We start from the raw sequence: 26932 nt of genomic DNA on the forward strand, positions 1-26932 counted from the left end.
GGTGCACCTGTGTTATTTGTAAACCTTGAAGCAAATAAACTTATTTAAAAAAAATTTTTTTAAAAGGAATGAGGGAGATGGGGTTTTGTTTAAAATGACGAGCCTCTCCCAGCCCACTTCTGAAATCTCCACAAAAGGCACCAGGAGACGGACACTCACAGCAGTGCTGACTGCTTGGCCCAATCAGCTGGATGCCAGACCTTGAGGGAGACTCCTTGAAGTCCACAGTCAGTGGCTCCAGTGGCCCATGCGCATCACGGGGCAGAACGTGGGCCGAAGCCACGCCAGTGGCTCCTTTGCTCCCCAGTGACACAGCCCTGGCCCTACACCCGAGGCAGATCCTGCCATGGGCCTGGTCCCGAGCTGCCCCTACCTCCCCTCCCTTCAACACAAATTGCCATTTCACCTCTGTTCCAGGGCAACTCAGAGAAAACATGTGGTGGAGCGGCAAGGTGGCAGGGAGTCTGCTGCCCTAGGGGTGAAGGTGGGATGAACACTGGAGTGCTGTGCTGTGACTAGTCTCCTTGGAACGACTTCTGGGCTCTCCACTTTGGCCTGCAAAGCCCAGCCCAGCTGGCTCCTCCGACTATACCCTTGGACATCTCTCCCCTCCTCCTTGGCTCTGATTGTGCTGGCCTTCTGTCTGTCCCTGAAGTCTGTCTCATTGGAGGCTCTGCAGGTGCCGTTCCCTCACCTGGGCACATTCCACAGCAGCCTCTTCTCCCTGCTTGAGCCTTACCTGTTACTGACCACCTTCTCTACAGTAGACCCCTCTGAGCCATAACTGCCTTTAGAACACTTAAAACTTTCAGAAATTCCTTTTTTTTTTTAAAGACTTTTTTTATAGATTCATATGCTTCTCATTTTTAAAAATATTTTCTTTTTACTTAAGGACTCAATTTCATTTTATTTAACATTTTTGGCCATGCTCTGTGGCATGTGGGATCTTAGTTCCTTGACCAGGGATCGAACATGCACCCCTGCATTAGAAGTGCAGAGTCTTAACCACTGGACCTCCAGGGATATCCCAGAAATTACCTTCTCATCTTATTTTTTTTTAACTTATTTCTTCTCTGCCCCTCTTAACGGGCTGCCAGCTTCAGAGGGCAGGGACCCAGTCCTGTTCTCTGTTGGATCCTCAGCACTCTTCAGAACAGGGCCCAGCATCTACTTGTACCTGACAAACACTTACTGAATAAATGAATAAATGGATGGGAACTGGACCTTTCCAGTCTCCCCACTGGTCCTCCAGAGACAGGTGACCTTTTCGATCTCACTCCTTCCTACAAGCAGGCCAGGCCTGGGCAAAGGCCCCGGCTGGTCCCAGGGCTCCCTTGTGATTTGACTGTTGAGCGCCTGGCCCTGCCACACACATGCCTGCCCACCATGAGAAGCACCCATACCTCTGTACTTTTAGCAGCAGAAGTGGCAAAGGAGGGATAGGAAGAGGACCCTAAGGCTATGGAATGCGAGGAGGTAGTCCCTGGTTTTGCACAGAGCAACGCAGACAGCCAACCTACCCTACCCACCATCCTGCAGGAGGTACCACTTCCTCTTGCCTGCCCAGAGGCAAGGCCAGGGCCAGAGAAGGCTCTAGGTCCAGGCTTCTGATCCTGCTTTGATCACCACAGCCCAGCAAGAGCCAGGGCCCCCCTCCTGAGGCCCTTCTGCTCTCTTCCTGGGCTGACCTGGTCTGGAGCTGAGACTCCCGTCGGTGTCCTACCGACTCTCTGTTCCTTTCCCATCCACCTCTCCGCTCATTCTTCATGTTCCTCTTGCAACTGTGAGGTCAATTTTATTTTGACATCACACTGAGGGCTGCTAACTCTACAGGGTTTGGGGACTCCAGCTTCCTCTGAACGTCTGGAACAAAGTGACCAGCACTAGGCCTCAGAGACAGGGCTCTGGAATCAGTGCCCAGTGTATGGAGCCCCAGTTGTGGGGCACAGTTGGTTCTGCCCGGCCCTTTCCTGAGGTTACTACCTGAGTCATCTCAGCCAGCTCAGTTGTTTCTGCCTCCAGGTAGCTGCTGGGCCTGTCCCAGCTGAAGGAAGCTCCCGTAGGCCCCTCCTAGTTCACATTTGCAGAAGCTGGGTCGGCGGCCTGGGCCCTTCACCTCCTCCTCCGCCAAGCCCAGCCTGGTCCTGATACTCACTGTTATACGCAGAGTCCAGAGCTGCGCCCAGGCCTCTGGCTCCAGAGATTTTTCCACAGCAATGATATCATCTCCCTTCATTTCTTCAAGAGCCTGTGGAGTATACACAAGGGAGGGCTGGGAGGAGCTGCACCCCTGTGGAACCCCCTACAACCTACTGTCAACGCGTAGCTCTCAGAACCCTGTCAGGGGCTGGGGGTGCTGGAAAAGGACAAAGGGAAGCTGGCCCTGGCTTCCCTTAGCTGGGGATCTCTACTGTATAGGCCCCACGTTGGGCCCTCTGTGCAGAGGGCCCCTCCTCCCTTTCCTCCTCCTACACTCACTGCAGCTCTGACCACATCACCCGCTCCTGAAGTGAATGCTTCAGCATCACTGAAGACCATGCTCCTCCCAGAAGTCCTCCCCCACGTCCAGTGCCTCAGGCCTTTCCCAGGGGAAGGTGGGTACAGGAGGCTTATACTCACCCTGAGGGCATGGTCACCAGAAGGAGGAGAATTTTTTACCAAAAGCAGACACAGCTGTGACACAGGAGAAAGGAGAGAGGTGTCAGGAAAGTAGGCAAGGCTCCCTCCTAGTCAAGGCCATTTGGTGCAAAGCCAAGCTTGGCCTGAGGGGCAGGGACTGCCTTAAGAATAACTAGGCAGCAGCAGGTGCGCCCTTGGGCTGGCCCGTGCCCGGGTGGCCCAGCCCGGAACCATTCCCCAGACCCAAACTCTGCAACGGTAGGGCCCGTGAGCACTGCCCACCACGGACCTGGCCATAGGCACTGATTACCTTCTGTCAGCTTGCCAGCCTGCTCCGCGGCCCCACCGGGGAGGATCTTGGAGAGCACGCTCTCCCCTTCGGCACCTGGCTGGCTGGCAGGAGCCCCTGGGGTCCCTCCAGGCTTGGCTCCAGCCTTCACGCCTACGGGGAAAGGAACCACCATCATGAGCCGTGCCTGGACTGGCTCTTCAGAGTCTGAGCAGGCAAGTAATGGCAACACAGGTGCCCTGTGCAATGAAAGGTGAGGAGGATGACAGAGAAATCAAGAGAGAAAGGTAAGAACAGGAAGAAAAGAGGTGTGAAGAAGCAGAAAAAAGAAAGAAGTTGAGGACGATAAAGAAGGAGCAAGGAAGGCAAAGGCAGAAAAAAAAAGGGAGGAGGGAGGAAGGAAAATAAGGAGCTAGGTCGTGGCACTGTGCTCACCAGCCCCTTCCAGGCTCTCCATTCGGAGCTGCCTGGGCCCTAAGTCCCCCGTGCTGGTGACCCATTGGCTAATTCTAACCCCAGGCTCGTTTCTGCTGGGGACGCCTGCAGTGCTGCACTGGGCACTTCTCAGGAACCAGTGACGGCACGCAGTGTGGGGAAGCTCAGGGTCCCGGTCAGCATAGGAAGAAGGCAGCCCAGGTACTCTGGGTGATAGCCAAGGGTGCCCAAAGGCAGGCTCACCTGCAGGGCCAGGTCCTGGTGGTGGCTGGGCCTGAGGAGGCCTCCCCTGCTGGGGCGCTTTGGCTGTCCCTTTAGAGCTGTTCGCCTGCTCTGCCCGTGGCTGCAAAACACACAACACAGCTGAGCTACTGTCCATCCACTCTGCCCAGCCTGGAACCCAGGGCCCGTCCAAGCTGCAGTCCCAGCATCCACCCTGCAGGGGATCCGTATGCTGGAGCCCTACTTACTGGTCCTGATGGCTGGGGGCCTGTGGCTGTCGGGGGGCCTGCCTGAGGCTTCCCTGCTGACTGGCTGGTAGCAGAGGCTGGACCCCGGGCAGCTGGCTGGCCCTGCTGCTGCAGCCGCGCCTGCGATGGGGCCTGCTGCAGAGGCTGCAGCCCAAGACTTTGCTGTGGCTGCGGCTGTGTCTGTGGCTGGCGCGACGCTGTTGCCGAGGGCATCTGCCTGGATGGCGGCGGCGGGGACGGCTGTGGCCCTGGGGCTGCCTGCCGGCCTTGCGGCTGCGGTTGGGATTCTAGCTTTGGCTGCAGCGCCGCGGGCCCAGGGTGGGCCTGTCGGGAGCCCTTCTTGCTCTCGGAAGAGTGATGGTATGCTGATGGGGCACGGGATGGCTGTGAGTATTCGGCGGAGCTGGGGTACCCAGGCTGACCTTTCTTCTGCATGGCCGGGGCAGGGCTGGGCTGCGGGTGAGGCCGGGCCTCATGGCGACCCACGTCCCGAACATGTGGTTTGGCAGCCCGTCGGCTCGGCTCCTCGCCGGCGTGGCGGCCTGAGTGCCGCCCGTGGTCACCGTGGTGTCGGTGTTCCTTGGCTGAGGCATGGCGGCCAGGGCCACCCTCATCGTGTGGCCACAGGCCCTCCTCGGGGGGCTCATCGTAGTCGTGGTAGCCGTGCCTGGCAGGGCCTCGCTTCTGGGAGGAGGAGGAGACTGCGTGGCCCCCATGGTGCCTGAACCGGTCAGAGCGGGCATCCCGGGGCTTATCAAACCAGTCTGTCTCCTCCTGGCCCAGGTGATACGCTTCAGAGACCAAAAACAGAACACGGTCAACCCCCGGGCTGGCCGCAGGGGGCTGGCCCAGCTGAAGCCATGCAAGGAAAACAGAGTGGGCGCCACAGCCACAAGCGTTAACGCCAGGCCCCCAGCCCCCCCCCCACCGCTGGGGCCAGGGTACAGGCGGAGCAGGAGGAAGGGCAGCCAGCAGCAGGGCCCACCAGGTGAGGCACCAGGCCCGGCCCCACTGGGACACCTCAGGGCTCAGGACCCCACGGGTAGGCAAGGCCCCCCAGGTGCTGAGCATCCGCAGACATCACCCCCAGCTGCCATTACCTTCGCTGTCGGAAACTACGCAGTGGGAATCATCCAGGATGTAGCCCTCGTCACGCTTATATGAGTGGGACCGTGGTCCCTCCTTGACGTGCTCCTGGACGTCAGGCATGGAGTGGCTGGAGCAGAATGGTGGGCAGGTGTCCCCGGGGGGAAGGGGGCCCCCAGCAGGGCGGGGCCGCCCCAAGGGGCTGACAGGGCTCTCCTCTTCAGAGGCCTGGCTCCGCATGGGGGGCCGGGTCCGGCCGTGGGCCATGCTCAGAGATGAGGGCTTGGGGCCCGCTTTTTGAAGTCGCTCCACAGCCTCCCGTTCCCGCTCATATCCCTTGGCCCGGCCCCCGAAGTCATGGCTGGACAGCTTCTCCCCGCTGTATGCAGGTGCCCCCCGGGACCTGCTGCTCCCACCATACGTGCGGTCATCCTCCTCCGCTGGGTCCCGGCTGGACACCCCGTAATACCGCTGTTGCTCATACACGTTCTTCTTGAGCCCATAGGTGATTTCGTCCTGGAACTTCCTTCCCCGTGAAGCCAGGCTACTGCTGACTGCAGAGGAGGGGTAGGAAGCCAGGTCTGACTCCACATCCTTGGCCTCTTCGATAGGTGAGAACTTGGAGATCTTTTGCTCCATTCCCTGCTTCCGGTGCTTGCTGCGCTTCGAGGGGACGGCAGCTGGGGCCAGGCTCTTAGAGGGGTGCTTGGGCCCCGCAGGGCCTGGGCTATACTTGTCCGCTCGAGTGCCGTGTCTGTAGTCACTGTCGCTGTAATAGTGCGTGCTGGCTGCTCGGCCGTTGCTCTCCACACCCCGGTGGTGGCCACTCTTACCACGGGGCTCGTAAGAGTCTTCCTCGGATTCTTCCTCCCCTCTGGTATAGCAGCAGGGCAGTGCGGACCCCTCAAGGACCCCTGGTTCTCCTGGCTCTTTCACTGGACGCCCACTGCTGCTTGGCCCCAGGGGCTCCAGTCGCTGGCTCTCGGGGGCAGTGGAGGTGCTGTCCTTGGTCAGTTCACTGATGTCATCAATCATCACATAGTTCCGGGGGACAGTCTGCTCTAGGCTGGTGTAGTGTGAGTCAGAGGAGTAGATGGGGGCTGGGCTCAGGCTCACACCGCCGCGGTCACTGGCCCGCGGCAGCTCGGGAGCCTTGCCCTGTTCGTAGCTGCTGCTGGCGGCGGGGCCAGAGCCGCTGTAGCTGGTTTCCGATGGGGCTGAAGACATGGCCACGACGGGGCTGGCGATCACCTCGTAGTTAGTGGGCACTTTCTGCTCCAAGTCGGCCAGTGATGTCTGGCGCGGCTTCTGGTGGGGGGCACGGCTGTCAGCCAGGGCTGGGAAAAGGGTGGTCTGTGTGGTTGGCAGGGGCGTCTGGGCTGTATAATGGCCCGGGGGATGGAACGCTTGCTGGCTGGGAAGGCCAGGCTCAGCGGGGTAACTGGTGCCAGGAGGAAAAGCAGGTGCTGGGTATGTGCTGGGACCAGGGTAGGTGGGTGCCTGGTGGGCTGCGAATCCGTTCTGAGTTGGCCCAGTGCTGCCTGCAGGGTACAGTGGCGCTGGAGGTGGGAACCGGGGAGGCTGGAAAGCAGCAGAGCCGGAGGGAGTAGCAGGGGCGGCGGCAGTGACAGGGAACTCCGCGTACTGCCCAGCCGGGGTGGCACAGCCCTGGAGCCGCAGCTGGTTGAGCTCACTGTCCGACAGGTAGTCACGATGCTCGCTGAGACCACGCAAAGGTGGGTAGTCCCGGCCACCCCGGTCTTTGGCCAGAGACTCTTTGCGCTGGGTGATGCCCAGCTCCAGGTACTTGAGCTTGGCGTCGATCTCTTTCTCCTCCTCGTCCAGCTCCGCCTGCTTCTTGCGCAGCTTGGTGGACTCATGCTCCACCAGCCGTAGGTCCCGGTCAAGCTCCCGGAGCAGGCTGGCCTTGGTGGCGGGGACAGCAGCAGGCCCCACCAGCCCGCGCTGCAGCAGGCTGGCTGCATACAGCTGTGGGGGAGCAGCCTGGCCAGCCAGGGGCAGGTGAGCCTCCTCTGGAGGGGGGCTGGGCAGTGTCCGCTTCACCTTGCGGACCAGGCCGTTGGGCGGCGGCGCCGACACCTGAGACAGAGGGAAGGGCGGGCAGCACTGAGACCCAAGGTGTGGGTGGCTTGCTGGGGCACGGGGTAGAAGAGGCCTGGCCTAGCCGGGGTCAGCGCCCTGGTTCTCCAGGCAGCCTCGAGGCCTGCCCTGCCCACCCAATGGCCTTGGAAGGAGGACCTGTGATTGTCTTATGGGCCTTTTCCTTCCCAGAGCTCAGGGCAGTGGGAGGGGAGGAAGGAGCAGAGGCCCCTCTTGCTGATGCCCAGTACTGGCCTGACCCCCAGCGGCTCTGAGAACCCCTGCTCATCTCCAGTGGGCTTAGCACCTTCTGCCTCCCACTGAGTGTACTGAGGGCAGGAGGGTACAAGTTTGGCTCTGGGTGTGGGTCTGAGCAGCTGGCAGGCACCAAGGGTAGCGGAGGGCCATGGACAGGAGTGGAGAGGGTCCTGGGCCCACCGGGTTCCCTAGAGGGTCGTGGCCAGGGGTGCGTGCTGACAAAATCAGGGGCTGCAGGCTCTTTTCTGCCTCCTGCCCTCCTCCTCTCTCAAGTGAAAGGCAGTTCAGCTGCCTGTTCACAGTCTCCTCCTCCTGCAGCCCTATATCACCCTCTGCCAGGCCATGTTCTCCGCCTGGCCCCAGCTTCCTCCACATCCCTGTCAGCCCCTGCATTCTGAGGCTGCCAGACCCCTCGAGGGCCTCTGCAGCCATATCTCTGGCTCCTTGGCTTCCTGGTCGGGGCTCCCTAATGTGCGCTTTGTGGGGCCCTGCTCACCTGCTCATTCTGTGTTGCCGCAAGGTCCACCCTGCCAGAAGTTTTGCCCTCCAACTGTCTCTAGCTCCCTGGCCTCTGGGTTTTATGGCCCACCCAAATCCCCCAAATACACTGGGGACTAACACTGGACTTGCCAAGCAACTCTCAACCTGCTTTCAACACATGTCCTAAAGGAAATGCTAATGTGTCCCTAAACCTCAGGATGAAGGGTGGTCTTTGAGGGAATGGAACGAATTTCCCTCTTTGAATTCCTCACGCTGTTGTCCATCGCTTGTCATTTTGATCACACGCCATGAGTGCTCACGGTAGAGCGCCCAGTGCACGGGACCTCTGTGCTGACCCTCGTGTGGAGGCAGGACCCCCGCCTCTCTGCCCTGCCCTCCCTGCCAGCGCTGACTCTGTATCGCACCCCCTCCCCTCTGGGCTGCATACCCCAGGGTTCTCCTCCACAACCCCACCCATCGAGGCCTCACCTCTCCCCTCTCTGCATCCTACCCAGAAGTATACCTCACAACGCCTCTGGCTCCTGCAGGCTCTCCCCAGGGCCACTGTACAGGCGGTTCCTTCAGTCCACCTGCCCACATTCTGCCCAGGAAGCTTCCTAAGATACTCATCTCGTCCTGTCTCACCTGCCTGAAACATCCAGAAGCTTCAAGGGCCTTTGAGAAAAGCCCACCCATCCTGGCCTGGCAGTCAAAGTCCTTGGTGTCAGGCCCTAGCCATCCCCATCTTCCCAACACGCCAGGCCCTCTCTCACAGTTCCAGGACATCACTGGCAACTAAAGTCACAGACAAGGAGCTGCTATCTAGGGGAGCAGACAGGTGTGTGAACAGATTCGCTAAGGGTTGGATGTGGGCACGGGACAAGATCAGGTGGAGTGCACACTGCAACCTACAGGGATGGGCCCTGAAGGGTAGTTCAGGGGGCTGGGGCTTTGTGTGGGGCAAGGGGAGCCAGGCTGGAGCTGGGGACTGGGAAGCAGCTCAGCCAGGTCCATGTTACTCATTTTCCCAGGAAAAATCCAGAGAAGAGGTTTGCACTAGGAGGGGCACAGGCCAGATGGGAGAGCTGAGGAGGCCACAAGGAGGAAGTGGCAGAGCCTAGGCCAGCTGTGGGCCGTGAAGAGGCAGCTCTAGGGAGGGGCTGAAGTTTCCAGCAGGGTCTGGATGGCCGCGGGGGCCCAAGTGTGAGTTTGTCTTGCCCAGGATCACCTTGCTGGGCTGTGGGCTCCACCAGATATGGACCCAATGTGCCTCCGACTCTCGACTTCTAGCTCTGGGCCTCTGGAGCTGGAGGTGACTCCACCCCCACCCCAGGAAATGCCCCTCCCTGTGGGGCCCCCCAGGCTAGGCTGAGACCCCTGTCCCACCCTGGCCCAGCCCCGGTGCCCATACCTGGCTACCCAGTCCCCCCTGGTGCTGGTAGAGGGGGAACCTCTCTTTGGCAGACTCCTCGGCGGTGGGGCTGAGGGGCTTAGGGTCAGACAGGGAGCGCTGCAGGGTCTTCATGGGGCGCGGCAGCGTCTGCTGGCGGAAAGCGCTGTCAGCTGTGAAGTGCTTCTGGGGACTCACGTGAGCCTTGTTCAGCCTCTCACTGGAAGCAAAGGAGGTGTCCAGGAGCCGGTGTGGGGACAGAGGGGAGACTGGTGAGTAGAGGACCTGGGGGGACTTGGGAGGCTGGCGGCTCACGAGCTGAGAGAGGGACTCCGGGGGCAGGTGGGCCTGGTATCCGATCTCCAGGGGATCCGGCTTCTTTTTTTCGAATCTGCCCAGGGGCCCTGGGGTGACGATCTGGATGCCAGGCAGGTAGGGACTGATGGCGGTCGGCCCCATGAGCTGCGGCCCGGCCACGCCCTGGGCTTGCCCCTCTGGCTCCGTCTGGCAGGCCAGGCTCTCACCGCGCCCAGTCTTCTCGGGCGCCGATATGTACCTGACGATCTCCACCTTGGGGTCGGTGACGGCTGTGATGTGGATGGCTGGAGAGACTCGGGGTAGCTGGTCAGGCTCTGTCTGCACGGAGCAGTCACTGATGGTCTGGATGCCCACGCTGCTCGTGGCCCTCGTGGCGGGGGCAGCAGCGGAGGAAGAGGCCATGGCATCGTGCTTGCTGTCAGAGCCAGAGTCTGAGTGGCGGGAAAGACGGGACCGACGGCGGCGCACGGGCTGCTCCCACTCGGCGCTGTCCTCGTCGTCGGTCTGCACGCTGCAGTCGGTGCTCCGCCGTGCCCGGCGCCGTCGGGTCAGAAGGTAGCGGCCCTCTCCATCCTCCTCGTCCGTCTGCACGCTGCTGTCCGCGATCCTCCTGACCCCGCAGGGCTCAGGCGCCGACTCCGGCTCGCACGCATCTCGCAGGCGTGGCATGGAGTGCCGCTTCTTGAGGCCACCACTGCGGCCCGCCTCCCACAGCTCCTCCGTCTGCAGTGACATGTCTGAGGCAGAGCTGGGGAGACCGCGGTGCGGCATGGGCTCACGCGGCTGCCCGGACCCCTCGGGCACGGCGATGAAGGCTGCATGGGTCAGGGGTGGCCAGTACTGGCCATTCTGGGCCATCTCTGGGGCAGCCGGGGGCGGCCCTCTGCCAGGTGCCTCACAGGCCATGGGGAAGGGCGGCTTCTGCCGCTGCTTCTGTTCCTCCAGCTGCTGCTGCAGCTGCTGCTGCAGCTGCTGGATCTGCTCCAGCTGCAGGCGCTGTTGGGCCAGCTGCTCCCGCTGCAGGGCGAACTGTGCCTGCCGCTCCTCCTGCTGCTGCTGCAGCACGTGATGCTTGAGGGTCTGCAGCTCCTGCAGCTCCCGCTGCACCAGCAGCTGCTCCTCCTCGCGGTGCCGCTGCAACTCCACGCGCTCCCGCTCCAGCTCCTCCTGCAGCCGCAGCTGCCGCAGCTTTTCCAGCTCCACCCGCTCTCGCTCCAGCTGCAGCAGCTGCTCCTGCTGCTTCCGCTGCCTCTCCTCCGGCAAGGTATCCTCCTTCTCGAGCCCCGGCCGGCCCAGGGCCCCGCCGCCACCGCCGGGAGTGGCCTCTCCCAGTGGCTTCTGGCCCGCCCCCAGGGCTGGGGCTGCTCCTGTCTCCTTGGCAGCAGCAGGGGGTGCTGTGGAAAGAGGTTCTTCCCGAGCAGCCCCGGCAGGCAGCTCTGGCCTGGGGGGCCCCCCAGTCCCTGGGCCCTTGGCAGCAGCCGGCTTCCCCAGGTAGACAGGACCCTCAGTGGGTGGAACACTGGCAGGGGTGGGGAATCTACTTGGTACAGGGTATCGGTACAGCCCCGTGGGCCCGAGAGGTATGCGCGGAGCAATCACAGGCATGCGCGTCAGGCTGGCAAGCGGCACGGCTGCGACTCCACCGGGTGGGTAAGGCCTGTACATGCCGCCACGCACCATGGGTCGCAGGACTGAGGCAGGCTGCGTGGTGATGGGCAGTGTTGCAGCAATTGGAGTATTGATGGTCGAGTAGATCATGCCATCGGCCGCCCGCACCGTGGCTGTGGATGGCAGCAGCTGTCTGACTGCTGCGGCCTGGCCGGCTGTAGGCCGGTACTGGGCCAGGTTTCCAGGACTACCCTGGCCCTCTGGGAAGGTGGGGTTCCCAAGGAGGCCAGGTCTCAGGGGAGCCAGGCCCTGTGGGGCACTGAGCCCAGGCTGGGGCTGATACTGCATGAGGTCGGGGCCCCCACCACCGCTGCCATGCCTCCCTCCGTACTGGTCCATGGAGTTGAGGGCCGCACACATACGGCTTATCTCACGCGCTGTGGTGGCGCTGTACTGGGCCAGGCTGGCCTCCTGGAAGCCAGCTGCATCTCCCCGTGGGCCATACCTGTGGTCCGAGTAGATGTTTGACACTGAGCTGTAGCGCCGCATGGGAAGCGGGTGAGTCAAAAGGTCTGTGGGGTGACGCAGGTCAGTGAATGAACCGTACTGCAAGCCCTGCCCAAGGTAGCGGCCATCTGCAAAGCCCAGGCTGTAGGAGTGCTTCAGGGAGCTGAGGTCCATGGCCGAGTCTCGCCCTGGGCCCTGGAAGAGCTGCCCAAACCTGTGGGCATGATAGTTGAGGCCGGCCTCAGCCAGATTGGTGTCAGACATAGAGGAGTACAGCCTGCCAGGGAGGCCCTGTGGGTAGGGCCTCTGCTCTTCGTGGGGGCCGGGTCCCCCGATCACCTGTGCCCGGTAGGTGGGGGGCTCGGGAGGTTCCGGGTCCCGGGGACTGTAGAAGGGGCCGCTGCTTTGGCCAGCTGGGGCAACTTCTGCCACACTTCTCTCAGGTGCGCTTGGGGCGGCACGGAAGCTGCCCGTGCAGCTGCTGCCAAACGGGAACTTGTAGACCATGTCGCAGCATGCCAGCTGGCTCTCTGGCCTCATCCCCGTGAGGTCCAGGGCCCCTGCCGGCTCCTCTGGGAGCAGTGTGCTCACGGTGCCTGCTGCACCTTCGCCCACCTGCACCACCACCGTGTGCGGCTTCCTGGTGCCTGGCAGGGCGTGTGACCGCAGCTCTGTAGGGGCGGCCCGATGGGGTTCGGTACCGGGCTCTGGCACTGGGCCCGACTTGAGGCCAACACTCTGGGACGGGCCCACCTGAGTGATCAAAACGTCCCTTCTGGCCAGAGGTGCTACCTGGTTGGACAGGTTATACCTGGCAAACTTAGTCTCCCGGGGTCTTCCCCGAGGCCCACCACGATACGGCGTGGTCTGGACGGCCTGCTCTACCTGCTTGACCTGGGCCAGGCACACTGGGCTCCCTGCACCCTGGCCAAAGTCAAGCCGGCTCTGGAAGGGGTCTCCATAGACCACAGGCTGCTTCTGCTGAGCCATGAGCACAGAGGAGGCCATGGTGATGCTCACGGTGGTGGCGGTGCTGAGGAAGGCATGTGTCTGCTCCTGAGCATTGAGGTTGATCACCAGAGGCTGCACAGCGGTTGACTGGCGTCCTGGGATTGGATCTAGAGCCAGGCCATACTTCCTCGCTTCCACGGCCAGAGAGGTCAGGTCCATGCCCTGGTCGGTGAGGATGATGGGCGTGGGCTTGACGGCAGTGCGAAGGTCTACCACGGCACTGCCTGGGGGTCTGGGGCCAGGCTCAACCCTAGACGTTCCAGGGACGGAGGAGATCCGGCACAAGGAGATGTTCTCGGCAGGCAGGGCGCCCCAGCCATACACTGCCAGGGGCCCATCTGCACCAGCGCTGGGTGCCCGCGGGAAGCCAGGGGGCCCAGGCAGCTCGGGGGGCTGAGACCCACTTGGAGGTGTTGTCTGGCTGTAGCTGTGGGTGATGGGCTGGGTGTCAACAGGTGAGCACACTGGGGAAGTGGAGGCACTGGCATGGACCATCTTGGTCTGGCTGGAGGCATCTGATGCCAGGGTGATAACCATGAACGGGGCATCCTGAGAGGATTGCTGCCATACCAGGTGAGGCGTGCTGGGTCGATGTGGCGTTTGTGTGCCCTGAGCTACCGTGGGTGTCGGTGCAGGGGCACCAGGGCTCCGTGGTGTGTCCGAGGCAGGGGTCGGGCTTGGCGTTTGTGTAGAGAACTCTGCGGTGGCCCTTGGGCCCAGCTTGCCAGGGGAGAATGTGGGACTCTCAGAGGGAGAAGATGGAGAAAGAGGGGGGCTGGAGCCCGCAAAGTAGGGATATCCCCGGGAGGTCTGTGGGGGGCCACTCTCACCCTCACTCATGCCCAGGGGCTTCTCTTTGGTAGCCCGCCCACTGACAGCTGGGCCACGGGGGGCCTGGGGTAGCTCCTCAGTTTGAGACCCATAGTTTGCAGTGGCCGGGCTCTGTCCATAGCCATGGCCAGCAAAAGAGGGTGAAGGGCTACGCTCCGAGCCTGCTGGGGAAGTCGGAGCCATGTACCCTCGTGGCAGGCCAGCCGGACCAGGGGTCACCGCCATGGAGGCCGAGGCCCCGAGGCCCTGGGCAAAGCCTATGCCTACTTCCTTGGAGGTGGAGATGGGGGAGGCAGGAGTGCTGTGCAGCTTGACGGGGTCCTGAGGCTCTTTTGCAAAATGCTGAGTCACACGGACATCAGGGATGACTCGGCCCCCGCTGCTGTCTGAGGTGGTGGAGGTGGCGAAAGACACGGGGGCAGCAAGCTGGGTGGGACTGGTACCAGGGGTGAGTGGGCCGCCATTCTGTTTCATCGGGTCCATGTACGCGCTCTCAGCATTCAGAAACTGCTTCTCCTTCTTCTTGTCCTCAGCAAAGGCCAGGTCCCGCGAGGAGGCCTGGTGCATTCGGGCGATGCTCTGGGACGTCTGGAGGATCTCCTGGTACACGGCTGCTCCCAGGCCGGCTGGCGTGCCCTCCGCGGCTGGCTGAGCAACCCCACTGTAGTCGCGGTCTGGGCTGTCCTGGTATTCAAAGGAACCCTGAGCCCGGGGAGCTGTGGGCTGAGAGGGACTACTGTGGGGCCCGCGGCCCCCTGCCGCCTGGCCCTGTTGCCGCTGAAGCAGCTCGGCCTTCCGCATCATCTCCTCATAGGCCTCCTCAGCGCTCTTGAGGGGCCGGCCGGAGCTGGGGGTTGTGGCGCTGCCCGAGGGAGTCTCGGTTGGAGAGTAGAGGGACATGAAGGTGGGCAGGTTGTACTCGCTGCCCGACTTGTAGAGCCGGCCGGGGCCCCCCTCCGGGGCCTCGGCCTCCGAGTCGAGGGAAGGTGAAGGCGAGTACTCGGAGCAGGAGGAGCGATGGAGCTCCTCCATCTCAGCCGCCTGCCTCAGCTCCTCCGTGGGCGAGGCATCCTCGATGGGCGACAGGTTGCTGGGCGGGGTCTTGGAGCGCTCGCGCCGCCGCTGGGCCCGCAGCTCCTCCTTGTCCCGCCGGGTCTTGCGGGCCGTGCTGCGGATGCGCTGCTGCTCCACCTCCCGCATCTTCTCCTGCTCCCGCAGCAGCTCCTCCTCCTCCCGCAGCTCCTCCTCCTCCGAGGAGTCCTCGATGGTGGGCAGCAGGGGCCCATGCGAGCGGTGCCGGGCCTTGCGCTGCTGCTTGGCCTCCTCCAGCCGCTGCCGGCGGCTGGGGCTGCTGTCGCTGTCCTCCTCCAGCGAGGACAGGGAAGTGGGCGAGGTGCCCGACGTGTAGCTGGGCGTGGAGGCCGGCAGCGTGGATGAGTGCTCCCCACGGGAGCGGTCCTCCGGCGAGCCCGTCAGGCTCTCCATCTCCAGCTCGGGCTCCCGGTCCAGGCTGGGGTCGGGGCCTGGGCCCATGTCCAGCTCATGGCCGTAGCTGCCCGTGCTATTGAGCTCGATGGTCTTGAAGCGGCGGAGCCCACCCTGCAGGGCCCCAGCAGTGTCGTCCACGTCCTCCGCAGGGCCTCCCTCGGACAGCAGCTCCTCGTAGCCCGTGGTGGCGTTGTGGGGCAGGCGCCTCTTGGGCAGTGCTCCTGGCTCTTGGCTGGGCTCGGGCCGGGGCCGGGGGCCACCCTTCTGGGAGGCGTGTTTGGCGGGGGCGGCCTCGTCCTCCTCCAGGTTGTCTTCCTCCGCGCTCATCTCCAGGATCTGCCGCCGCATGAACTCCTCATCGGTCAGGTCTGCCGCCCGGGCCGGGGGCTGGGGCGGGAGGGGGGACAGGCCACCTTCACTGCTGTCCTCCACATAGTCGTGCCTCAGCTGGCTCCCGAAGTCGTCGGAGGACTCTGCTGCATCCTGCTGCTCCCCCTGGCGCCCCCACTCTGTGGAGTCTTCTTCCTCCTCCAGGATCTCCTCCAGCTCCTCGTCGGAGTTGAAGGCCTCGGGCATGATGGACAAAGAGCGGGGCCTCCGCTTCTGCCCCTCAGCACTGCCGCTCGGCGGCCTGCTCCGCTCGCCACTGGGCGCCGGGCCCTGGGCCTCCAGCGAAGGCCGCATGCTGCTCCCCACCTTGTGGAGCTCCGAGGGGCTGGGTGGGCGGGGCCCCGTCACCCCGGCACTGTCCAGCTGCTCCACCTCCTGCCGCACAACACCAGTGATCTCGCTCTGCGAGCTGGAGATGCCATCAGAGGAATAGCCTGTGTCGCTGAGGCTCTGTGGGCTCCGAGACAGGTCCTGAGAGTAAGGCTTGCCCCCAGGCTCCTACAGCGGGCAAGAAGCAGATGCTGACTGCCAATAGCAGATGGCTCCTGGGGGAGCCCCAGCCTCTCTGTCAACCCCCGGGGCCCTAGGGAGGGGGTGCCTCCACTCCTGGGGGAATCAGGGCCCACCACCCACTCCATTGCTCTGGGCTTGCATAACTCACAGGTTCCATGTCAAACCACAAGCATCCCTAGGTTCTCAAAGAGAAGTGTTACTAGATCTAATGGTAGCAAAAATGCAACAAAGCATCTAAAAAGGCATCAAACACAGATCAGCCTAGAACCCACAGGCTCCAGGCCCACCATGCCTCAGCAAGGCGGCCCTGCTGTCCTCTCTGGCCCAAAGGGCCGTCTCAGGTCCATATCCCAGTCCCGCAGGGAGCTAAACCCTTCTCCACACTCCCCTGCCTGAAAGCCAGGACCCCTGGGAATGATGACTGACCTCTGTCTCCCCACCCTTGGGGGCTTCTGGAACAGCCTTGGTGATGGGGGTGGTGGGTTCGGTCCTCCGCACCCCAGCCTTTGCCTTAGGAGTCCCAGGGGGCAGGGTGGTCTCTGGAGGGGGCTTCGGCACAGGCTCGGCTTTAGCTGGGACTCCTATCTTCTTTTCCTGGGCACTGCTCGGGGTTCTGCTGGGTTCAGAAGCCCTAGAGGGCTTGGCCTGGGGACTGGCCTTGGTGGGCAGGGGACTGGCCTTAGTGGGCAGGGGACTGGCCTTGGTGGGCAGGGGGGTGGCCTTGGCAGGCGGGGGGCCTGATGGCTGGCCCAGCCCCTGTGGCCCTTTCTGCTTTGGAGGGGCTGTTCCAGCTGTACGGTGAGGGGCCACCACAGGGGGCTGCTGTGAGGTGGGCAGCGGCAGGGGCGTCGGCTCTCCCAGGCTGCCCTCGAGAAGCCGCTTAGTTTGGCAGTTCAGACAGAGCCACTCAGTTTTCTGTAAGGAAACGAGAGAGGAGGGTTTTGATGAAAATCACAAAGACACTGAAGTACTTAAAGATGACTTCCATGACTATTTCTATAAACATAAGGAGGAGAAAGACTCCCAAAGCATGACACTACAGGCGAAAGGACTGATGAGGAGCAAAAGGCTGATGGGTCTGTTGGTCCCCAATGACAGAGGGCCCCAGCCTTTAGATGCATGTGTACAGAGTTAAAAAGACAAACCCCAAGGAAGGATCCCTTCCTTACCCCACAGGGAGCTTTTTACTAGACTGAAAAGGAGGACCTGTATGAGAGAGGAGGCTACAAAAGCAGCACATGGTCTAGGGAAGAGGGGGGCTGGGGACTCCCCCCAGGTTGTGAACACCCCTGGGAGTGGAGCAGAGTCCCCCAGGTGAGCGCACCCTTTCAGGAAGGGCATCAGGCTGAGAGCACCTCCCAGATGCACTGCCCCTCCCCAGCCTCCTAATTCTCAGGCCTCAGGCACCATCCTTCATTCCCAAGTAAGTGCTGTGCTGGGAGGGGACCGGCTCTCAGCTCTCTAGGGGCCAGGGGAGGCGGTCTAGGGGAAGTCCTGCTTGGCGGTTGGGGGTGGGGCCAAGCAGTCCCCTTTGCTCACACCCTCCAACCCAACTCACCTTGTCTTAGACCAGCAAAGACCCCCATGCAAAAGCCTCCTCCTGCTCCCCGGGCTCTGGGCTGTTCTGATGGGGACTGTGTGCTGGCTCTGAGGCCAGCGGCCCTGCTTCCTCCAGCGCCAGGCTGGGATCCTCCTCCACCATCAGCCCCTCACTTTCAAGACTACTCTCTTTGTGTCAGTCTCAGTGCTGGGGGCTGGAGACACAGCCGTAACTAAGACAGACACATGGGCTGGTACACAGTCTTCTTGGAAGCCAGAGCCCAAAGGGGTTGTTCCAAGTATGACATGGACATCAATGGTGAAGTTTCCAGAACCCCAGCAACCAAGTCGAACCCCCCCCCCCCCAGGTGCTACTGTCTGTACAGAGAAGGGTCTGAGCACCTCTGAGCCGGTGATTTCTGTAGCAGCTCAGCGGCAGGCAGGGGATGTCTTCCAAGGGCCTCCTCCAGAGTCAGAGCTCCTCCTTGGCGGGACTTGGGCGGGGAATGAGAGTAACAGGCACCCCAGTGCCTGTTCTCGCCCCAGGGGTGCAGAACCTTGGCACCCCTACTGTCCTGCTCTTACACATGAGGGTGCCCAGACTCTTGGGATCCTGCCAGCAGCTTGACCATCAGGATGGGGAGTCAGGGGAACCAGAGGACATGGAACCACAAGGTCAGAGAGCCAGGGACAGGGCCAGAGAGCGCCCTCTGCCCTTACCAGCCCAGAGGACCAGAATCCTTAGCACTCTTAGCTCACATACCGCCCCTGGGCCCATGACATCCCTGAGTCCACCCAACAGAACCCTGGAAGTATGGTACCTCCAAGATGTCTGCTCTTGGCCTGGCACCTGCAGGCCACCATGGTGGGTGCTGTATCAATGGTTCTGCCCTGGGCCCCGGTGGAAGGCCAGGCCAGGCTGGTGGCAGGGCCTGGGTGTTGACTGAGGGATAGGTCTGCTCCACAGGCTTGCAATTCGGGCCTTGAGACTGCTTCCCTGAGACTGGAGCTCCTGGAGGCTGAATTCCACACCCAGGTCCTGAGCAGAGGGGCTCAGCTATGGAGGGGAACCCTTCAGAGGTCCCACATGTCCTCACCCTGCTCCTTGCAGGGCCTGGTTCCAGCACCACTGCTGACTCCCTGGGACCTTATCTGATGCTCTGTGTGTCCCCTGTACAAACTCCTACAAGGTCATGGGTGCTGGCCCCTGGCTGGGCCATGGGCTCACTTGGTGCCTAGAGCGACTGCTGCGGGGGCTGACCCAGCATCACCTTGGGTCACAGTGGGAATCCCTCCATGTTGGAGATAGCTGTGACGTGGCAAAAAGATTGAGAGGGGTGTCAGCAGAGGCCCAGAGAAAGTTCTAGAAATGAGCAAACAGTCCCTTCCCTAGCCCCATGATCAGTATCATGGGGTGAGGATCTGGGCCTGGATAGGGGGGCTGGCCCAAGGTAACACTGCCCTGGCTCCCCCTTGGCCCCATGTAGATGGCCATCCAGGTTAGGCCTCTCGAAGCTTGGTCATCTGCCTTGCTCACCTTGGTGATCTGGCAAAGCTCTGACCTCCACCTCTGGCTGGCAGACCCAGCCCCAGAAGAAACAGTCCAAATGAAGCAAGGACACCTTGGAAGGGTGGCCAGAATGGAGGCGACAGACTTCATGCCTAGAGCTCAGAGCAGCCCCTGCAGCAGCCTGCTTACCTGAGCCCAGAGGCCCAGCCCTCAGCAGAGCGTGTCGACTATGGTCACAGGCTCCCTGGGGCCTTGTTCCTTCCCACACTTACTCCTCACCGAGGCAGCCAGGCTGCAGAAGGGGCGCCTCAGTTGGCCCTCTTGCTCCTGGCTCTGCTATAGCAGGCAGCGGGGGAGGGAGGTGGGGGAGGCAGAGGCATGTGAGGGAAGAGCTAAAAATAAACACCTGACCTGGTAGCTGGAGGCCCTTCCCGAGCCCCTTGGGGGTGGGGGGAGAAGGGTATAGGGCATTGGGGCCATTAGAGGGGGAGCCAGAGGGAAACCTGGCCAAGGCCCAAGTCTTCTGGAGGATGAGGCTGGGATAGGAGGCAGGCCGTGCCTGGGGATGGAAAGAAGCTGGAACTGCAGCCCTGACTCCTCTGTTTGTGTTGCTCGCATCTCTGGCCCTCACTTGCCCCGACTCCACCACCACCCCTTCATTCCCTGTTCATTCATTCCCTCTCCCCATTTAGTGTCTACCCCTCATTCATTCATTCACTTGCGTGTTCTCTGTCATACTCTCCGTCACCCAGCCCCAGCTTTGAGGAGCTGCTTGCTTGCTCTTTTCCTACCCCCTTTGGCAAGTGGGCTGGGGATGATCTGGGACCTGGGGATGGACAATGGGAGGCTCTGATGACCATGTTGGCTTTGCCTCCCTCTGTCCAGTGCCTTTCCGGGGGCAGGAAGGTAGCAGCCCCCGAGGGCAATCACCATCTCACGTGCTACCCTTCGGATGGAGCTAGGTGGGTTCGGGGCGAGGCAGGGGACGTTGAGTTGTCAGAGAGTTGGTAGGGACCCCCTGGCAGGCATGTGAGACCTCCTACCTTCCAGAATCACTAGCTGCTGTGCCTCGTGGGCCGAGAGAGCCCAGCGCGGCTGCCCCGGCAGCTGGGCCTCCTCCCCACACTGTGCCTGAATGACCCTGCTGAACATAGTCTCTCTGCAGGTATTGCTGGCTGAGGTGTCCACCTGGTTACAGTGACACTGGGCTGGCTGCCTAGCTCAACGTATCCCCAGTCCTACTGCCAGACCCGGGACAGCCAATGAGAACTCCTGAGACAAGGATGCCCAGAGGTTAAAAAAATAAAAGCCCATGAGTGGCACACTGGACCACAGGCATGGCCATCACTGGGCTGCTGCTCCTCTCCTGACTGTGGCCTCTGCCTCCAATAAGAGGAATCCTCGCTGAGAGCCCCAAGGTGTGCCTTCACAGTTGGGTTGCCCTCTACTCACGCTGCAACAACAAATGTGTTCGTTCCCTGGGGCCAAACCTGATGAAACAAGGGGCTCACACTGGCCACAGGCTCAATTCACACCCAGGCAGTCGGGGCTGGTAGGGACTTTCTTGTCCCTGCAGAGACTTCCTTTTCGGACACTCTGGTTCTGACCTCCTGGCTGAAGGGCTGCCTGTGTGCTGGACCTTGCACAAGGGTCTGAGGCATGGCATTTCACTGGTTCTCACAGAAACCTAAGAGAGAACGCTATGGCTCCCATTCCGCGTGGAGGAAATGAGGCTCCCTGAGATCTATTCCCAGAGGCAGACTCAGGCAGGTGTAGAGCAGAGGTAGCCCCCTCCCCCAGGCCCTTCCACATCACAGGCGCCAGGCCCTCTGCCGCGGGAAGGCCTGACTTCTTAAGGCCGTGGCTGCTACTTCAGCAATTATAATAAAAGAAGAAGCTGGTGGCATTACTGTAACTATTCCGATTGCACTAATTTCTTCACAAACCCTATTTTGAACCTAAAGCCAATTAAAAATTAAGCCAGAGGGTACTATTATCCTTCAAAAAGATAAATAGGTAAAAAAAATTTGGAATCAACAACTCTTAATTATGAAATGACTCACTAAGTAGCACTATGGTTAATTTTTCGGAGGAAATTTCAAAGAGAAAAGAGATCTAGCTTTTCAATGCCACCTCCATTGTGTGCTCTGGACTCCCTCTGGAGAAAGGTGGAAAGGTTTTTACGGCTCAGAGATGTTGGGGATGGTCCCCACCCTGGCAGCCCAGACAGGTGGCTGGAGCCACAGCAGGTCTAAGAGGCCTGCAGGGAGCTGGTCCGTCCCTGCCAGGTACCCAGCACGCATGCTGACACGACTCTCTCTGTTCCATGTTATGCATAGAGGCAGCTTGATGGGGAGAGACTGCCAAGGCAGACCTAACCCTTGGTCCTGGAGAAGGCTCTCTTCCCTACCTCCTCCTGCCACCTCCCTCCCAGGGAGGGATGTGTCTGGGCCACCTGCTGAGAAACCAGGAGACTCTTACCAAGAACACACAGGTCTTAAACACAAAACTGCTCCAAGAGCCAAGCAGCCATTTGCTGAGACAACACCAAAGATGGCCCACCGAGGATAGGCAACAGTGCTCGTGGGAAAGGCGGGGGAGGGAGACACACCAAGCACCAGTCCCTTCCCATCAGCCCCTCGCAAGACCCAAAGCAGGCAGAACCGTGAGAAAACTCTGATCATTGTCTGCAGGGAGAGAGGACAAAGGCTTGGAGTAGGGCCGTGGCTACTGGGATGGAGAGATGAGGCCAGAGTCTAGCCAGTGAGAAGGCAGAGCCGCAGGGCTTGGGCCATGGAGGATGTTCAGGGGGACAGGGAGCTGAGGATGTCCCAGATTGCCAGCTGGCACCTCTGATGGATGATGGTGGCATGGTCTCATGGTAGGAACCATGGGAAATGGCATGATGGCTACCCATCCACACTTCCCCAGGAGCAGCCCTGGGCCCTCTAGGGATAGCAGCTTTAAGCAACAGAGTCCTGAGGAGAAATGAGTCAGAGAAGCTGGGCAACCTCCAGACTGCTATCAGGAGCACAGGACCAGGACACCCAGCAGCTTTGCCATCAAGCCCATGGAACCCACAGATCCTGTGGAGGCAAGGGTGGCCCTGGCCCAGGAGGAGGCAGTGGGGCAGGACGTGGAGACAGAGGGACATGGACGATGCGGGCAGAGGCCATGACCACTAAGGGGCAGAAGTTCCAGAGTCCAGGAAGATGACAAGCCAACCTCTCACGAGAGGCTGAGCTGAGAATCCAGACTGCTCACCCCGAGTCAGCATGTGACTGAGACTCTTCTGTTTGGGCAGAATCAGCACTTCCTCTGGCCCGGCCCGGAGGCCGCTGAAAGGCACTGTCAGGAACATTCATCCTCCTGGCCAGAGACAGTTCTGCCTTCCCCTCTGCACAGCCTGCCTAATGAGGAAATGTGGGCCAGGAGGTCTCCCGGGGACAAGGTCCTCTGGGCTGGGCAGCACAGTGGGCCAGAGGGGCTTGGCTTAGGCCCCTGCCCAGCAGTGTGTGCGTGCCTGGCTCTGACCAGAGCGCCTCTGCTCTGCGGTGGCTCTTTGGTGTCCCCTCACCTCTCTGGGCTGCCAGGCCAGCCACCTTCCAGTGAGCCACCAGACTTAGGGCTTGGGGCAGCAGCACTGAGGGCCTGGAGGGCCACACAGGCATCCATGAAGAGGTCATCTGTTTTGCTCAAGCCACCCCTCCCTGCATGTTGGAAAACATGGCCTCTCGCAGCCAAAGTTATTCTCCTTATCGTGCTGCTCCCACGGAGGCCTGACCCAAGACAAGTCAGAACTAGGTGCCACAGAGCCCATTCCACCACCACACACACTCCTCTGTTGTCTCTGGGCCGGTAGTCACAGCACCACACTCTTCTGCCCGCCATCAGTTACACATGGCTCAGCCCAGGGGCCCCAAGACTCAGGCAACTGCTGTGTGCCGGAGAAGGGGGCTTGACATCTCCTGATGTGACACAGCTAGGGACACATCAACCTGCCCAGATGAGCCAATCATAGACCCCAAGGGCACTCTCGGAAGGGGACACATTCAGCTACGTGCAAGGCAGCAAAAGTGGAGTTCGCATGGATGAACCGGGTGGGGCGGAGTGGGGTGAGGGGAGGAGCCAGAGCAGCCTCCCAGCCCAGGCTCACCCTGCTCTGCCAGGGTAGCTCCATGGGCACCTTCGGAGCCTCCCAGGGTGGGCTCCAAGCTTCACGAGAATACCAAGCCTCCTGCCCGCTTTCACCCCACTCTGCACAGGGCCAGAGCCCTCCAATGGAAGAGGGACTACAGAGAGATGGGCCCCAACCCCAGTACTTCCTCAGACTTCCCTCTGGGTAAGAAGAACATCTCATCTCTGAGCATCTCCACAAATAGCTCCATGGACAGCCAGGCCCTGCCAGGGAGAATCTGTGGACCAAAGGTTATGGCATTGACAAGTAAACATTAACACCCATGACCTCGGAAGAGGGGATGAAGGGAGGACATTGCCTGGCTAGGCTGTCATGCTATGAGGAAGCCTTCTGCCCGGCCCTGGGCATGGGGACACAGCCCACTGCCTAACTGCCCTTCAACCCCTGTGAGGGTCACAGACAGTGGGCAAGGTGGGACCTCAGGCCCTTCTTGCATGCACAGGGATGACTGGAATCCTCCATCAGGGCCATGCCCATGATAGCTGGGAATGGGGAAGCCAGCACAGGCCTCCTAAGCCTGGTTACCTTTGGGACCAGCCTCAGGCACTGGTCAGCTGGTCAGAGGCAGTGGACACCAGGACTCCATTCACTGCACCAGTTAACTCTCGGAGTGGAAGGAGAGGCTGGGGCCAGGGCCAGATAAGGGAGCGGAGCCCTGCTGCAGCTATAGGGACAGTCCCGTGATTGCTCCAGAATCAGCTTTCTGCCGCAATTTCTGACTCTGATGCCCTCCATCACCCCAGGCTCAGCCCCTCACCAAGGCCCAGAGGAACCTGCTTGGTCCAGCTCTTACCTCCACCAGGTGGGGCGTCGGGTTGAAGCCACACAGGTTGCACACCTGGAGTTTGCAGGTGGTGCAGGTGTTATAGTTGGCGGGGCCCTTGCTGCCCACGTTGAGCTCAGCTTGGCACAGTGGGCAGGTGGCCCTTTCCTTCGGCGTGGTCTTTGGCTTGGCAGCAGCCTTCGATGCTGCCTGGTGTTCTGTTCTGCCATGTTTTGGGCTGGTAGTTCCCCCCGTTCTCGCCTGGGCTCTGGGCCCTGAACCAGGTTCAGTTTTGGCTCCAGTTGTGGGCCCGGGCCCAGGCCCTGAGCCTGGGGGTCTTGGGCCAGCCTCCTTGCTGGCATCGCTGAAGACAATCTTGGGTGGCCCCTTGCTCGGGGCAGGCTGGCCCTGGGAGTCCGCTTCAGGCTGCGCAGACATGAGGGTGCTCGCCTGGGTCAGCAGCGACGCACCAAGGCCAAAGAGCTTCCCAGTGAGGCCCTCCTGGGTTGGCTCAGCAGCACCAGGCCCGGAGGGCGCTGCGGTGGCACTCTTGGCCGGGGCCTCTCCTGCTGGGGGCCTGGGCTCGGCTATGGAAGGCTTGATGGGGAGAGAGGGCTGGGGAGACACCTTCCCCACCTCCGGAGGGGCGGCGGCTGGGGCAGGCCCCGGCACTGAGGTGGCCCTGGCTGTCTCGGCCTGCCGGGGGCCAGGCTGTGGTCCCCCTGGGCCCCGAGCTCTCTCTTGCTCTGGCTTCCCCAGGGGCTGTTTGGCTGGGGAGTGGGCAGGAGACAGGCCCGGGGAGTGCAGCTGCTGCTGGCTCTTGGAGCGAGGCGCCGTGGTCATGTCCATCCCTAGAGCCCTCTGCATCTGGCAGTTCAGACACAGCCACTCCTTCACCTGAGGAGGAAGCAGCAGGGTCACCAGGACGTTAAGGACTGGGGTGCCCACGGCCCAGGTCCTCGCAGCCCCCAGCAGCCAGGGCCAGCTCCTCGCACAGGCAGGAGCACCAAGCCTGGGACAGGTGTTTCTGGGCTGCCAGGAGGTGGGCTGAGGGGCAGATGCCCCCTAGCAGGGGCAGCTGCCAGGTACACGGAGATGAACGGAGGCACTCACACACCCCCCAGCCCCAAACTGCCGACCCGCTGCCGGCCAGGGTCCTCCCCACACCCACTGGCTGTACCTGGGTACATCGTGCGTCTCCACATCCCACCTCGCCAACCCACGCTCCCATCCTCCTGGTTGGATGACCCCTCGTTGTGCATGCTAAGTCACTTCAGGCATGTCTGATTCTTTGCAACCCCATGGACTGTAGCCCGCCAGGCTCCTCTATCTATGGGATTCTCCAGGCAAGAATATTGGAGTGGGTTGCCATTTCCTTCTCCAAATGATCTTTCCGACCCAGGAATCAAATCCACGTCTCCTGCGTCTCCTGCACTGGCAGGCGGATTCTTTACCACTAGAGCCACCTAAGAATAGCCTCCAACTGCTCACTCTCTTTCCCCTGCTGCCCGCTCCAGGTCACTCCCACAGGGCAGCAGAGTGAGCTTTTAAAACGTATATCAGGACAGACCGCATGGCCCTAGAACAAGTGCCTGGTATGCAACAGGCACTCAATAAAAACTTGCAGAATGAATAAAGGAGTGAAGAATAGTAGGTGGGAGAGGGAGGAAAAGAAAACAAAAAGAAACCATGATCCCTGTCCTCGAGGAGCTCAGAGTCTTGCTGAGGAGAAAAGATACAAATGAAACTTCTTGAGAGTGAAATAAATGAGGGCAAAGTAATATGACGTGAGTGACGTAAGCCGAATGAAAAAATCTTTTGCTTTCTTAAGGAAGACAAATTTTTTTTTAGGGATAATTTGTGCCTCCAGACTAAACAAGGCATGTGCTGCTGTTCACAGGATGGATGTGTCATTTCTCTCTGTCATTAAATCCTTCCCAAGGAGAGGAGGCTCACATTTGGGTTGGGCCAATCACTGGCTTCAGCCAGGGTTGCAGGGACGGGCACATGACCTTGCAAACAGGGCCAATCAGTGCCCTTCCATATTTCAGGGTGAATGAACAGTAGGAGATAGCGTCACTCATCAGAAGGACGTAGCGGTAGAGTGGGCAGGAGCCTTCTTGCCCAGCGTGCAGAGAGGCGCTAAGAATGAAGTGAAGAGACAGTCAGAAATGGAGCCAAGACAGGAGAAACAAGCAGACCCCATGGCTTCATTTAATTCCCTGGATTCAGCTCTGCCTTAAATCTACCCTCAGATTCCCAGTTACATGAGCCAATATTATCTTCCTCTCAAAATCCAAATATAAATCAGAGCATGTCACTTACAGGCTCAAAGCCCTCTAGTGGACTCCCCCTTCACTTACCATGGGAACTCTTTTCTGTGATCCGGGAGGGCCCCCATCTACTCCAGCCTACGCCTCTCTCTGTCCCTCTCTCCTGCCCTCTCACCTCAGGCATCCTCTTCTACCAAGCGATCCTTTGCGCTCTCTTCCATAACCAGGCCTTTCACTCACTCTTTCCTCAGCCCCAGAGCCAGCTACCTGCACATGTCTCAGCCAGGATCACTTCCCCATCAGGGCCCTTCCTGGCCATTCGATTGAAAATCCCTCCGAAGCACTCTGTAGCTAACCACCCAGTTTGTCTTCATGGTACTTGCTCTTTCCCAAAGCGTACGCTACTTTATTTCTCTGGGTGTCTCCTTGCCCTGCCCATGAGCCCTTACTGAGGTGGTCCAGGGACAGTGCATAGTGCCTGGCACAGAGCAGAGCTTACGCCACAGAGTCTTGCTGGGGGATGAAGCCTGATAACCTATCAATAGGGGCATGGCTCTTACAAGGCTACAGCCATGAGACTGGAGAGTCAGCACCCCATGGTGTGGAAGGAGCTCCTCCTTCTCAACCTGAGCCAAGGCAGAGGACAAGTCTGCTCATCCATGGTTGCAACTAGAGTCTGAATGCACACAGTAGCCTAGTTGCCAGGGAAAGTTCAGTCTGGTCCCTGGGGCAGAAAGCCCCTTCTGCCCATCCTCAGCAGGTACCTCTGGCCCTGCTCTCTGCCTTGAGGTCACAAGGCTGTACGGCCACCACTGTGGCTGACTTGGAGTTTGGGAGCCTGGGCTTGGCTGTCTTG

The 26932-nt window shown here is 60.8% G+C and overlaps 1 protein-coding gene across 4 annotated transcripts in view; it reads right to left on the minus strand.

The window, feature by feature from the left end:
• The window catches only part of BSN (bassoon presynaptic cytomatrix protein), a 78486-nt gene that overhangs the window by 4684 nt on the left and 46870 nt on the right, over nt 1–26932 (minus strand). For all 4 annotated transcript variants that reach the window (XM_044934384.2, XM_025272885.3, XM_044934385.2 and 1 more), the window contains 9 exons: nt 23834–24700; nt 16220–16708; nt 9149–15778; nt 4914–6999; nt 3814–4604; nt 3587–3686; nt 2930–3061; nt 2620–2673; nt 2156–2248 (listed from right to left, as the gene is read on the minus strand). In XM_044934384.2, coding sequence (XP_044790319.2) covers nt 2633–2673; nt 2930–3061; nt 3587–3686; nt 3814–4604; nt 4914–6999; nt 9149–15778; nt 16220–16708; nt 23834–24700 — 11136 coding nt within the window. In that variant the 3' untranslated portion in view covers nt 2156–2248; nt 2620–2632. The remainder of the gene's footprint in view (nt 1–2155; nt 2249–2619; nt 2674–2929; nt 3062–3586; nt 3687–3813; nt 4605–4913; nt 7000–9148; nt 15779–16219; nt 16709–23833; nt 24701–26932) is intronic.

This window comes from Bubalus bubalis, chromosome 21 (assembly GCF_019923935.1).
Source record: "Bubalus bubalis isolate 160015118507 breed Murrah chromosome 21, NDDB_SH_1, whole genome shotgun sequence".
Lineage (NCBI taxonomy): Eukaryota > Metazoa > Chordata > Mammalia > Artiodactyla > Bovidae > Bubalus > Bubalus bubalis.